General features: G+C 36.3%; 1 protein-coding gene and 1 pseudogene across 1 annotated transcript in view; both read left to right on the top strand.

The window, feature by feature from the left end:
• Nucleotides 1-5,200: 5,200 nt before the first annotated feature.
• The window catches only part of slc2a3a (solute carrier family 2 member 3a), a 33,670-nt gene continuing 24,541 nt past the window's right edge, over nt 5,201-14,329 (top strand). The window contains exons 1-6 of the mRNA XM_056235356.1: nt 5,201-5,418; nt 6,329-6,449; nt 8,920-9,018; nt 9,630-9,790; nt 12,995-13,235; nt 13,571-13,733. Coding sequence (XP_056091331.1) covers nt 6,435-6,449; nt 8,920-9,018; nt 9,630-9,790; nt 12,995-13,235; nt 13,571-13,733 — 679 coding nt within the window. The 5' untranslated portion in view covers nt 5,201-5,418; nt 6,329-6,434. The remainder of the gene's footprint in view (nt 5,419-6,328; nt 6,450-8,919; nt 9,019-9,629; nt 9,791-12,994; nt 13,236-13,570; nt 13,734-14,329) is intronic.
• LOC130070835 (5S ribosomal RNA) lies at nt 10,780-10,896 on the top strand (annotated as a pseudogene).

The raw sequence follows: 14,329 nt of genomic DNA, 5'->3' as shown, positions 1-14,329 counted from the left end.
AAAACACTTCACAACAGCAATCAATTACTGTCGACATGTACTATTAAAATAAGGCGAGACAATGTGGACTATTTTTATATCTGTACAATGTCAAGTGAATTACACATTTGTAAACTTTTTTCCTTTTCTTTGGTTGGTTAGACCCATTTGTATTCGCTCTAGCAGCATGGGGGGCACCAGTGAGTTTTAAAGGCCTACATTTCATTTATGCTACATTTTTATAAGCCAGGACTTCAGTATAGCTAATAACCTGAGGTGCTCTTTTAGTCTTGAAAATCAAGAATAAATTCTGCTAAAAATAAGCAAATCGTGTAATAATTTTTTAATGCATGTAAATTTGTATTATTGAAAGATTAGATGTCTCGAAGAGTTGGAAAAGATGGTATTTTTTCATATGTATAATGACAAGTGATGTCTGTGGGCAGGTGGGCTGCTGGTATGGGTTTATATACAGTACGCACATGCCAGATATAGGAGCTGAAAGAAAACAGTGAGGTGTCCATGGCAACATAGCTTAAAGGGGATTAAAGAGCTGAAGAGCACTCTCATTTAGACTCTATCTCTCTTTTCTCTCTATCTCTCTCTTGCTATTCGATTTCATAATATTTAATGCACTTTTTGTGTTTAAACACATGCACGTCTGTATCTGAAGAAATCTACATAAAGAGTACATCACAGTGAATGTAAAGTTGGTTGCACGTTGCATTTGTTATTCTGTGAATTGTTTTTTTATTGGATAAAGGCGTGTGCTGTAGTCATTTGTGAAAAGTGACATTGAACAGATCTGCGTTTCATTATTGATTAATGAACTTAAGTACAATATGGTTTTAAGCATTAGGTTACAGCAACACTTATATATGTATTAATTGTTTTGTGTCATATGAAGAAAATAATTTTAATATGCAGTGTTTCCTGCTTACTGTGAAATTGCATTGGTCCAAAAACCGAATGGTGTCTCATTAGGAAATGTGTTAGTCTGGATGTATGAACCCTTCTCAGAATTCATACCTCCAGCTGTTTATTAAAATGCTTCTTCTTATTGTGAATTTAACCTAAAATCTGGAGGCATTTAGATTATGCATTTTCACTGTTTAAAAACCCATTTATTGTTTCGAACTTTTTTAACTAGATGGCCAAATGTACTTCCTAGAGGTAGCCTGAATTTTTAAGTTCCCCCTTCCCCTCTTCCTACCAAAGGAGACTTTACAGATTTATCAGTTAGATAATCGTCCAACCTGACTGGTCAGATTTATGTATGCATTTGCTTAACTTCGCCTTTGGTGTATATCTGTATCCAAATGCACTAATTAGTTTTTTTTTTTTTTTTCATCTTTCTTATATAATTGTATATAGCAGTTATATGTATATATTATATTTTTACTCATTATTAACAATATGTTTGGGCATGTCCTTAATGCCTGTAAGCCAAAATTTACAAGCTTAACTTGAGACAAGCATGTATTCAATTATTTGTAAATAAAGTAATGGTTTTGAACTAATCAAAGTGTTTATTATTATTTTTAAAAGATGTCTTTGACATGGAATTTCAAATACGTACATGATTCCACTGATTGTATTTCAACATATAGGGAGATTCCATCTGTTTACGCAAGTATGAGAAATATAAAACAATCTAACATTATTTCTTTTAAAGGTATGATTATTTTAAATAATTAATAAATAAATATATTAATAATAGTTAATAATTAATAGTTGATATAATAATAAAAAAAAATTGTTATCTTAAATGGCAATTGGTTTTAAATCATATTTTTTTCATCAGCAATTAAAGAAATAAATCAATTCCTCTTGTCTTACCCTTATTCACTAAGCCTATTAATGTTTCTATTTTAGACCGGTCAGGATGGTTTTCGCGGGTAACTTGCATGCATCACTCGCCAGTGCTGGTCTCATCATATCCGTAAATAGACTATAACTCTGTGAAGAAATATCTTCATGATTTGTTATCAAAAATTTTTATCTTTTGTCAAATCAACTTAGATAATTTATGTGGTTCAGATAACATAATATTTTGAGTTGCTATTTATTAAACCAATCTCCTTCATTGAATTAACTCAAATTTTTTTATTTTAATGAACTTTAAAATTTTAAGGCAACCAGGTAATTTACTTTTTTAAGTTAAACTGACAATGTTTTTTTACAGTGCTGTGTGTATGGTGTGGGAGTGGCACAGGTTAGTTGTCACAACTTGTGAGAAAGGTTGACATGACGTTAAATTTCGAACTTCCGGGGAATCACGCGTTTTTAAAAACGCTGAACAGAGGAGAGTCTGCTTGCAAAAGGGGAATGCACAGACAAACGAGAATCAAAAGTGGCTTGGCTTTTTTTTTTTTTTTTTGGCAGGGATGGCACGAACAGAGGGATTTGAAATGTTGTATAAAAAGCGATGCAGAGATGGCGTTTTTATTACTCAACGGGTATTTTATTGAGTGCCATATGTAGCTCTCAGAATTAATTGTAAATATATATTGTGAAGGCGGGTCATATTAATCTGCAGTCATGCAGAGTCGAAGCACACCACTAAAACAATGTTCTTCCGCAAACAGCATACAGTTTTGTTTTCTAACCGCTAGAGGGCCAAAAGTTGCAAAAAACAGCCACTCATCAAAATGTTCAGTTTCATCAAAATCTTTCAATAAATGTATGGTATAGTGTTAACATTTTTGTTAAAAATTATTTATTAAAGGCAAACCTTGCTGAGTATACAATTATTTATTATTATTATTACTATATAAATACATTTTTTATCAGAATTTACTACTTTATTACATCACAAATCTCCTCACATCTTGTGCTTTTATGATTCATCCATGAGAAATTCGTTTGGTCTTTATCATGACAACGAATGTTCTTTACAGCCAAAAATTGAAGCTATAATCCATAGCGTCTGCAAATTTTGGGACCAGACACCCAAGATTGCAGATAACCAGTTGCATTGTGTCTGGTCTGGCCCCCAGGGGACATCACCTCACCAGCAGCTGGTGCCAGAAAAAAAACGGCCCAAAGAGGGTCTATGTGTTATAGAGAATGAAATACAACAATCCTGTCTGTATAAGGATTAAGTAAAATAATCTACTATATATTATGATATTTTATCATATTCTTTGACATCACTCTTGTGACAGTATACACAACCTCAACAACAAACAACAGCAAAGCATGCGTTTATCACAGCATTCATCACTTTTAGGGAATGGATATCAAGATTTCTCCACAGAATCAATAAATTCATAAAGGGAAAAAAAGCAATTACTCTACTGCAGTACGTGGAACCACAGCAGAGGGTTCCTCGTGTTTAAAAGTAATGGGCAGAAGATGGCAAATGAAAGAAAAAAAGGGCTTTGCATAAGAAAGGGCCTTTTTGTTTGCCTGACCTTTCCTTTTCTACTTTGCATTTTGGTTTAAAGGTCTCAGTCTCAGGGTTCAGAAAAAGCATGAATGACAAACGAACTGGACACAGGAAAGCCTTTGACCTTTTAAGTCAAAATGATTGCAAATATATTGATGATTGTGAATATATATCGATTTGGCTTCCACATTCTAATGTGTGTTGTGCTGTGTATAATATATAAAATCACTTTTTTTTATCAAATTAGTCAAATATGTTTTGGGATATATATAGATAATGCATAGCTAAAGTGTAATTTGATGACTTCTATCAAAAGGAAAACACATTTAATAAAGGTAGAATGATAGTTTGGTAGAAAAATCTCAGATGTCCGTATAATTTTTGACTAACCGCGTTATTCCCAGAGGCACGCACATAAGTGGTTAGTGCATGGCATTAGACCGCAGAGGCCGCAAAGACCCTAATGTTTGCATTATGCATTATTAATGCTCATAGTTATTGCCAGTAAATATGCCAATGGAAATTACTCCACAAATGCACACATGTAAGAATTATATATTATGATAGTGTTATTGAATTACAAGTCAAATCACCTTTATACAAGCTCTAATGCTGCAGTTCCACATTTTGTACTGTAGATGGCAGAAAAGTATCTTTATTGAAATCCCATCCTATGATGTGGCTGAACACTTGTAACATAAAACATAAGATTTTTTCTTTTTTTCTTTTCCCATTTTGCTTATATATGAAAATTTAAGTAATCAATATAATTATGCATTTAAAAAAAATCGGGTTTCATTAAATGTAAATCTAAAAATATGGGGCAATATTCCTTACCCCAACACTTAATAGCAACAAACTTAATGAACATAAAATATCTATACATGACTGTCTAAAAAACAATTATTAAAGTTGAATTATGTTTGTAGGACAAGGATATATTTTATAATTGTTAGGTCGGGGTAGGTTGTCACACGTGTTGTAGCCCAATTATGTTGATTTTTTCCCCCTTTTTGTTCCCTTTTACAACACAGGCTTAGCAATTAAAAGCTTATATAACAGAAGTTTACTTTGAATAGTTAGCTGTTTTTTTCTCCTGGGTAAACAGTGGAAATGTTCAAAAACGAACCGATACTTAAACATACAGTATGTGTATGTGCCTACACATTAATTAACTTAAAAAAGAAAATGTATCCTCCCTTAAAAAAAAAGTATTACAACAAGCCCTGTCTCTCCTTATATATCGCTTTTTTTAATTATGTCAAGTGTTTTTAAGTCAGTAAATAGTTTGGACAGTGCACATAAAACACATTTATAAAGTGATGCAATCTTGCCGTTTTAAAAATCATCCAGAGAAGCCTTGTGACTCCTGCAGTAAAATTTGGGCTGTTGTACTGCAGAATTTGATACCGCTATGACTCACGTGCCTTTTGAGGCCTGAATAAACAGTGGGATGTGCCCACTGCTGTTTTCTACGGATATTCATAGATTAATAAAGAAGAACGTTGAAGAAAAGGTATGCCTAATTATTATATCCTTTTTTTACTTTACAAATGAATGTCAGTCAGTCGAAGCCTCGTCCCTGCATCCTTTGGAGTTTGTGGTACCCGGCGCTGCATCCATTTGGTAGCACCCATCAGCTGATGCTCTATCAAGGTCACCCGCGCAGAGCATCATGGGCGGTGGGTATCGGATGCGCTTAGTCCCACCCCACGAGCACAATTCGCATCCTAGCCAACCTTGCCGAATAAGGTATTCCCGCATCACGAGGCGCTATGACGGAACAGCTGTCACAAGCATAGTCACAAGGCGTGATGCGGAATACGCGTCGTGGATAAATAAGGGGCGTGGACGTGGGTTTACGTGCTCAACCGCCGGTATTTCGTCAAAGAAGAAACGTGCGGTTGGTCGTGTAGCCTACTTGCTACGTGTGACGAATTAAAGAATACATCCTTGACAGTGCGGTATTTCACTAGACTTCAGTCAGTGCCAGTGGGTCACCGGGATACGTGCACGCAAACGGGTGGTCACGACGCACGAGAAACACGGTAAGGCATCCTCAATTGATGATATACATTTAAATAGTATATTTAAATAGCATGTGAATTACCATAGTAGCACAACATGTAGTGAATTGTAAAATATTACAATGCAGCGGGATCATGTATGAGACCTGTACGTGGGGCTGAAATTATTGATAAAATTGGTCGTTTTAAAATATATATATATATATAAAATATTATGTCAAACAAAACAGATTTACTGTGAATATTACGAAAATAATTATGTTACACTTGTAAAATGTTTAATGTTAAAAAAAAAACAGGGCTGAGGTTAAGAACATGACCAAACCCACTTATCCAAAAGTGGCGTCAGCAATGTGCAGGAGCACCTGTTGAACAACAGTGTAACCAGATAGGATTTTTTGTTACCTTTTTATTTATTTATTTATTTTGCGTTTTTGCAAGGATAAAGGGGCTTGCGGGGTCATCACACAAGGTTTGGGGGAAGGGTCAAGAAAGAATATATTCTTCTTTTACATGCAGGCTACATATTTTTACACACACATTCCTTCCAAAACGGTTTTCAGACATTTATTTGATCACAAAAGTTTATAAGTTTGCTTAAAGTAACTATGGCAACACAGTAACCGAGCGCTTGTTGTAGTTTTATTCGGAATAGAATATTGGCAAAAACATAACTGTCATTATATGGCCTACATTTTAATATCCCATACGCTTATATGTATCTACAACTTTTGTGTTTTGTTTAAAATATATGTAGGATACTTTAAGTATCATACTTAGGCTACTAAACTGTGCTAGGAGCGCTAATGTTGCGCGAGATGATGCGCAAAATTGTCTAAAAAGTCGTAGTGCTAGCTATATAATTCTCACACTGCTTGAAGGACGCAAATTTACAAAAGTTGTAACGTTACTATTTTTGCGTTTTTTACAGGCAAAATAGTCACGAACAGCATCGCATTTCGGGTACAAGGAGATTGTGTGCCAAACCTCACGTCCACGCGGAATTCATCAATCTTGGACGTTTCCACTCTGGCACGATGGAGGGGGAGAAGGTTAGTCCTGCGATAGTAACGTTACAATAATCTGTTCCTACAACTCTGCGTGTATTCAAACATGACATTAATGCATTTTACTTGTATATAATGGTATACAAACACAACATAATGTGAGTCATACTGTAGCATCCGAGGAATCATTTTATGTGCTTGCAATGACTTTGATGAATGTGCCTATCATATGCTTTGCTTGACTTTGATGAACTATTTTAGCTAAATTCGAATAGCCCATGTGATCTTTGTTTCAGCATTGAATGTATGTCAAAAGTTAATCAATGTGATCAATGTCATGCATAATCCCAGTATGTTGCCAGTGTTGTGCGGTTTGCTGGGCGGTCTCGTTGAAAGGAATGTCAATGCAGCTGTAACAGGATGTTGCTATGACAACGAGGGAGCGGTATTGATGCTAAGACGTATTGAGATGTAAATGTTTGGGAGAGACCAAGAGAGAAAGGCAGAGTGGGTGATGAAGTTGTTTAAATTGGATGTTTATTTAAATCCTCTCAATGCTCACAACATCAGCAGATTAAATGATTCTGGAGTATAAGAGGTTGTGAGCAGATTAGATGTTTTTTATTCACAGCTCTCTACAGATGTTACGACTTTCATGTCAAGGTTGTCTGGTAACATTACCTTTCTCTCTTTAAAGGGATACTCCACCCAAAAATGAAAATTCTGTCATCATTTGAGTTGTCAAGTTGTTGCAAACCTGTATGAGTTTCTTTCTTCTTCTGAACAGAAAGGAAGATATTTTGAAGAACGATTGGAACTTTGGCACCATTGACTTCCATAGTATTTTTATTTTTTTTCTACTATGGAAGTCAATGGTGCCAAACAACCGTTTGGTTCCAATCGTTCTTCAAAATATCTTCCTTTGTGTTCAGCAGAAGAAAGAAAGTCATACAGGTTTGCAACAACTTGAGGGTGAGTAAATGATGACAGAATTTTCATTTTTGGGTGGAGTATCCCTTTAAAGGGATTGTTCACCAAAAAATTTCAATTCTGTCATCCTTTACTAACTTACTCTCATGCCATTCCAAATCCGTAAGACTTTCGTTCATCTTCGGAACACAAATGAAGATCTTTTTGATGAAATCTGACACCTTTCTGTCCCTCCATTAACAGTCTTTGCAACTACCACTTTGACGCTCCAAAAAGTTCATAAAGAGATCGTAAAACTAATCCATATGAATTGAGCGGTTTCCAAATTTTCTGAAGAGACTCGGTCATTTGATATGATGAACAGATTGAATTTTTTTAGGCTTTTATTCACATATAAACGTTGATCAGCGAACATAAAGAGAAGCTCAACCGAACCTGCGTAACACACAAGAACAAACCTCATTGGATTCATATGGATTAGATTTTACGATCTCTATGAACTTTTTGAAGCGTCAAAGTGGTAGTTGCGTAGCTGTCAATGGAGGGACGGAAAGCTCTCAGATTTCATCACAAAGATCTTCATCTGTGTTCCGAAGATGAACAAAAGGCTTACAGGTTTGGAACGACGTGAGGGTGAGTAATTAATGACAGAAATGAACTTTTTGAGTGAACTAACCCTTTAATACATTTCCAAATTGAGCGTTTGACTCAGAATGCATTTGTCAGATAACATTTGTTTTGAAATGTATTTCACTGAGTCATCGTGACTTGAGAGTATTTTTATGAGTGCGGAAGAGAGGGAGAGCGAGTAATAGGAATAATAGGATCCGATTAAAACTAAGGAAATGATGCTATTGATCTACATTTTCAATCTAATTTCTTTCAGACAATTGCATCTAGCTGTTATTGCTTAGAAAAGGTCAAATGCTGTGCAAGAAAAGCCCTGCAACAAAGCATCGACCTGCATCGACCTTATATCCTTGGTCCACCATTGTATTTATACAGGTTATGGTAAAAAATAATGAACTCCTTTTGATGTAGTCCAATTTCTGTAGGATTAAGGTTATTTGTGTCGAATGTCTGACCATCTCAGCATCACACAGCCCTTCAAAATTCACAGTGTCAGCACTGCTGCCCTAGAAACCTGAAATGTGTATTTGCAGTATTGTCTTACAGCTGAAGGCAGGGCGTTTTAGGACATGGCTGATTTGTGATAATAAAGATGAGCTCTTTATTATGAAGTTTGCTGCTACCTTGTTTACATCCCCTTATTTACTACATCAGTCTAAGCTGTGCGCAGTGTCTACTTTCTCTTTAAAGAAATCAGTCAAATGAAAGAATTTGGTGAATAGCCAGTAAACTAGAACTTTACAGAAACACACATCGCAAGAAAAAGCAAGATTAAAATGACATCTTTTAATGTCGTTAAAATGTTTTATAAATGTATGCATAATGTTGTGTTTTTATAGACATCATTTTGTGTGTTTTTGTATATTTGTGTGATTGGTGTCAATCAATTGGTGGTCAAAAATAAAATAGTAAAACTAAAATGATGATGAACTAACTGTCCTCTCTTGTTTTACAGAAGCAGGTAACATGCTACCTCCTGTTTTCTTTGTCAACGGCTGTAATTGGCTCCCTGCAGTTTGGCTACAACACAGGAGTCATCAATGCACCAGAACAGGTTAGTGAGTGTGTGTATGTGTGTGTATAGTACCCATCAAATGTTCAAACACACCTACACAATCGTTTAAAAGTTTGGGGTCAGTAAGATTTAAAAAAAAAAAATAATAATAATACTAATATTCAGCTTTCAATTTTGAGCACACAAAATTTCTACAGACACTGTAACGGTCATGATATGACATCACACTCTGCGGCATCTTTTTAATGAACATGAATTCAACGTAAATTGTAATACATTCAAAATGTAATAAATTAATAATATGCAATCTACTCGACTTTACTGCAAACATGCGTTTTTTTAACGCATATGATGTATCTTATCTTCTACTGGTCACACGAATTCTGCGAATTCGACAAGTCAGAGTTCACCGAACTTGAACTTTGGAACGCAGTGAAATGCGAAACATTTCGCGCAAACTTGCGTTTCCAGTCCGACGCAAACGTTTCAATGGAAGTCAAAGGAACAAAATGTGTATTGTGAACCCCCCGTTTGAACAGTAGTGTACTTATTCTTTATTCATTTTCTTTTCTTTGGAGTAATAAGTATGAAAATGATAAAATGAGAATTATGCAGTGACCATTTTAAATTGGAACCTTTTAACCTCTTAGAAATTGCGGGAGTTCTTCAACGCCACATGGATGGAGCGTTACGGGGAGCCCATCAAACCAGGCATGTGCACCATTGTGTGGAGTTTTGCTGTGGCCATCTTTAGCGTGGGTGGAATGATGGGATCATTCAGTGTCGGTGTCATAGCCAACAAATTTGGAAGGTAAGTGGAAAGTGGAAATTAAATGTGTGAAATGGCAAATGTTGACCAATTTAAATTTGGTGAGAACCTGATGTATCTTTTGTGGAAGTCCTGTGCTCTGAAGTCCTGTGCTCGGTTTTAAATCTAAAGAAAAAAAAATCTAAACCTTGTGGTTTCTTCCGTGTCAATACTCATATAGATTTACAATCACTTGTAAAGACACATTGAGGTCAGAGCCATGGCTTAGTGCTTAACACATTTTTTCTAGTACACTGCACTATGACGCTAATGCTGGCATTGTGGATTTGAACCTGGCTTGTGACATTTCCCAGTCAACATTATCTCCATCATTTGTCTTCTCTGCTTAATTTGAATCAATACATGTAGCAAAAATTTACAGAGAAGTTAAGTGTAGCCATTTGTGTTGTTATGCTGGGAATCCTGAGCCAGATAATACATCAGAGTATGTCAGAGTTACTCACAATGGTGGTTTAACTGGACAGTAAATGCTTTATAAATAATAAAGCAGTTTAACGAAATGAGGGCACTCAGAGTAGAAGAATTGACCTCTGTCTTCCTGTCTGGTTATACGCTTTCCACATTGTCAGAACAGTCACATTCAAAGCAAGCATTCATGTGTGCTCAGTGGCCATTGTTCTTTTTCTGCTTTCTTTCAGTGGCCTCCTCTGTCACCCTCCCTGGTTTTGCCTATTGTTTGGTTTTTGTCAGTGATAACCGAGATGAAAAATATGCATTGCATTGTGGTAATAACAGTGTCTGAAACATGAAGAATTCACAACACAACACAATAAACAGTAACTAATACTTATTAAGTATAATATACATTACAAAATTTTAAGTTCCACGTTCATACGTCCAAAAGATTGGGGTTTTAAGTAATATTTCAAATAAATGCTGTTCTTTTAAACTTTCTATTAATCAAAAAATCAATGTCAAAAGTTGTCACTGTTCCTACAAAAATATTAAACATTGAAAATAATAAAATTATTGCCAGCAGCCATATCACCCTGTAACCCAAGACTGGTTGCCCACTGAAGCTAAGCGGGGCTGAGCCTGGTTAGTACCTGGATGGGAGACCTTCTGGGAAAACCAGGTTGCTGCTGGAAGAGGTGTTAGTGAGGCCAGCAGGGGGTGCTCTCCCTGTGGTCTGTGTGGGTCCTAACGCCCCAGTATAGTGACGGGGACACTATACTGTCAAAGAGCACCGTCCTTCGGATGAGACGTTAAACCGAGGCCCTGACTCTCTGTGGTCATTAAAAATCCCAGGATGTCTTTCGAAAGAGTAGGGGTGTAACCCTGGCATCCTGGCCAAATTTGCCCAGTGGCCTCTGTCCATCGTGGCCACCTAATCATCCCTATATACTAATTGGCTTTATCACTCTGTCTCCTCTCCACCAGTAAGCTGGTGTGTGGTGGGCGTTCTGGCGCAATATGGCTGCCGTCGCATCATCCAAGTGGATGCTGCACATTGGTGGTGGTTGAGGAGATTCCCCCTTCTATGTGAAGCGCTTTGAGTGCCTAGAAAAGCGCTATATAAATGTAATGAATTATTATTATTATTATTAAAATTCTATTATATATAAACTATTAATTAAAATAACATATACTATTATATCAATATAATAATTACTATTACTTATACTGTATGTTAGTATAAGTATTATGTTAGTATGTTATGTTTGAATATTATTACTATATATATATATATATATATATATATATATATATATATATATATATATATATATATATATATATATATATATATATATATATATATATATATATATATGTTACACGGTGGTTGCAGCAGAGATGAAACAGGATCTAAGTGCAGCAGCTTTATTCAAAAACAAACTCAAACTTCACAATATAATGCCCAGAACAACTAACTCAACGCAACGTAGAACTGACAAAGAACTGAAAGGAACACAATGCTGTGTCCCAATTCGCCTACTTATACTACGCCCTAAAAGTATGTACTCTTTTTGTGAAGAAAAAGTACATACTTTTGAGTGTGTAGCAAAAGAGTAGGCAAGCTTTGGGACATACTACTTCGTCATCTTTAACGGACAGATCTGTCGCGTGCATCCTGTCACCGTAAACTGCCCTGTCAATCATCTCGTCACAGTTAAAATCCTCCATTCAATCTAATATAACTTCTTACCATTTCGGAGGGAATTGTTGTCGCACGTTCATCTGCCAGTCATGGGTCTTTCATGCCGAGACTCTCCTCATGTGTTTGGAATTTGAATATAATAATGCATTTAAAAGTTAATGGCTAAACGTATCTTTGCAAAAGTTCACAATGCTGCAGATGCAATATAATGTGGACAACATTGAATAAATACATTTTCGTCAGGTTAGATACTGATAATTAATCACTCAAACCCCTTTATCTAAACCTCTCTACATAACCGTCGGACTCACGCGTCCTCCATGTCTGTAGTTTTTGAACACTTTTCACTCGTGTTTGTAGTTCTAACCGAATCCTCGTTCAACACGCGATGGTTTGTGGGCAATATCAGCCGTTAGAGTGTGCAACGATCTGCACTTCGGATTCTGACCGGATATAGTAACCATCCGGGTCTCTTTGGGACACTCATTTCAACATACTACGATTTGGGACGTACTAATTCTATTTTCGAATACTATTTAGGACGGATAGTATGCGAATTGGGACGCAGCACAAGGCTTAAATAGACAGAAAACAGAGGACCTAACGAGACTAATAAACGGGACACACCTGAACTGAAACTCAAATCAAAACAGTAACCATGGAAACAAACAGGCAGGGGACGGGGAAAGACAGAACTGAACTAATTGACCGATTAACCAAACACAGACAAGAACAGAAATCAAAACAAACTGACATCATGGAAATATATTTCATTAGAGTTTGGTCTGTTTCAGTTTGACATGTTTTATTCTGTCATTTTGCACATTTATGTCAACTAAAAGTATGTCATTTTAGTCAGAGCAAAATGGAATATAATTAATGAATATGGCACAATGAATATTGACAAAATCTAAAGGGCATATTCGTCCAAAGACAAAAATTATGACCAAAAAAACAGTGCAAGTCTTAACATTGTGTTCCTCTCTTTCTTGCTGTCATTTTTCTCATTTCCTGTATTTGCTGTTGAATTAGTGTTTCTAATTCAATTGAATTCCCTCCCTGTCTGCCTGTTGTTCTCTCTACAGACGTAAGTCGATGTTCCTCGTGAATATCTTGGCTCTGATTGGTGGGAGTCTCATGGGACTGTGTACTCTCTGCTACTCCTATGAGATGGTCATTGCCGGTCGGCTGGTTATTGGGCTGTTCTGTGGCCTCTTTACTGGGCTCACTCCAATGTATGTTGGGGAAGTGTCGCCCACTCCCCTCCGTGGGGCCTTCGGGACCCTGCACCAGCTTGGTGTTGTGGTGGGCATCTTAATTGCCCAGGTAAAGCATTCTATGTCAGCAATTTAATTTGTTGCTAAATTACATATTAGTAAGAGACTGGAAAAAAGTTTTTTGATTTTGTGTGTCATGACCAGATGGTTTATAAAAAAAAAAGTATAAATCATTTCAAGAGCCTTGTGGCCTCATTATATGTTTGTGCCACAACAAAACCTTGAGGAAATATCCCATCTAATTTACATTATATTAACCTTCTAGTTGAATCTGCCAATTCATATTTCAGTTAGCGAGCCTAATTTATGCTATCATAACTTAATCAGTTTTAATTTAATGCTTGTAAATTTTTAAACTTTTTGTATTGTGTATTTTTCATCTAGATCTTTGGGCTGGAGAGTCTGCTGGGTTCACAAAAGCTTTGGCCTTTACTTCTGTCTCTAACCGTGCTACCAGCCATCCTGCAGTGTATACTGCTGCCGTTCTGTCCAGAGAGCCCTCGCTTCCTGCTCATTAACCTCAATGAGGAAGAAAAGGCCCGCAAAGGTACGAGAGAGATCACAAATGAGCTTTATCTCCACTGAGCTGCAGCCATACTTATTTGAAAAACACCCCACATGTGCACGATTTTATCAGCACTAAACATTGAAAATATCTCAGCAAACAAGATATTTCTCAGTGGAAGTGACCGATAGAGCTTAAAATATTTTTTGAACTGCATTCATTTCTTTGGGAGTAGTATTGTGCCAAATGCACTTAACCTTATGTTCCCAATTAATGCTAATTATGTGCTGGTGACAAAATGAGCTAAAACATCTGCTTAAACAGAAGCCCTTTATTGAATAAAATATACAGCTCATCATTGACTGGAGCAGGATGGGAAAAAAACGTTATAGTCACATTTACTACATGATTTATTTTACACCAGATGATTTTGCACATAAATGACTAATAGATGCCAGCTACTGTAGCACAGCTTTTGGAAATTCTGTTTGGCAACCAATGGTAAATGGAGAGTCTTCAGGTACCGTTTAACCCTCTGGGGTCTGAGGTGTTTTCGGGGTCCTTGAGATGTTTTGGCATGCTCTGACATTTGTGCTTTTTTCAGTTGCTTATAAACATATTAATGGCACAGGTGAAAT

Source organism: Rhinichthys klamathensis, unplaced genomic scaffold (genome assembly GCF_029890125.1).
Source record: "Rhinichthys klamathensis goyatoka isolate OS25496 unplaced genomic scaffold, OSU_Roscu_1.1 h1tg000420l_1, whole genome shotgun sequence".
Classification (NCBI taxonomy): Eukaryota; Metazoa; Chordata; class Actinopteri; order Cypriniformes; family Leuciscidae; genus Rhinichthys; species Rhinichthys klamathensis.
Note: the sequence above shows the minus strand (reverse complement) of the source record. Positions and strands in the feature narration are given on the sequence as shown.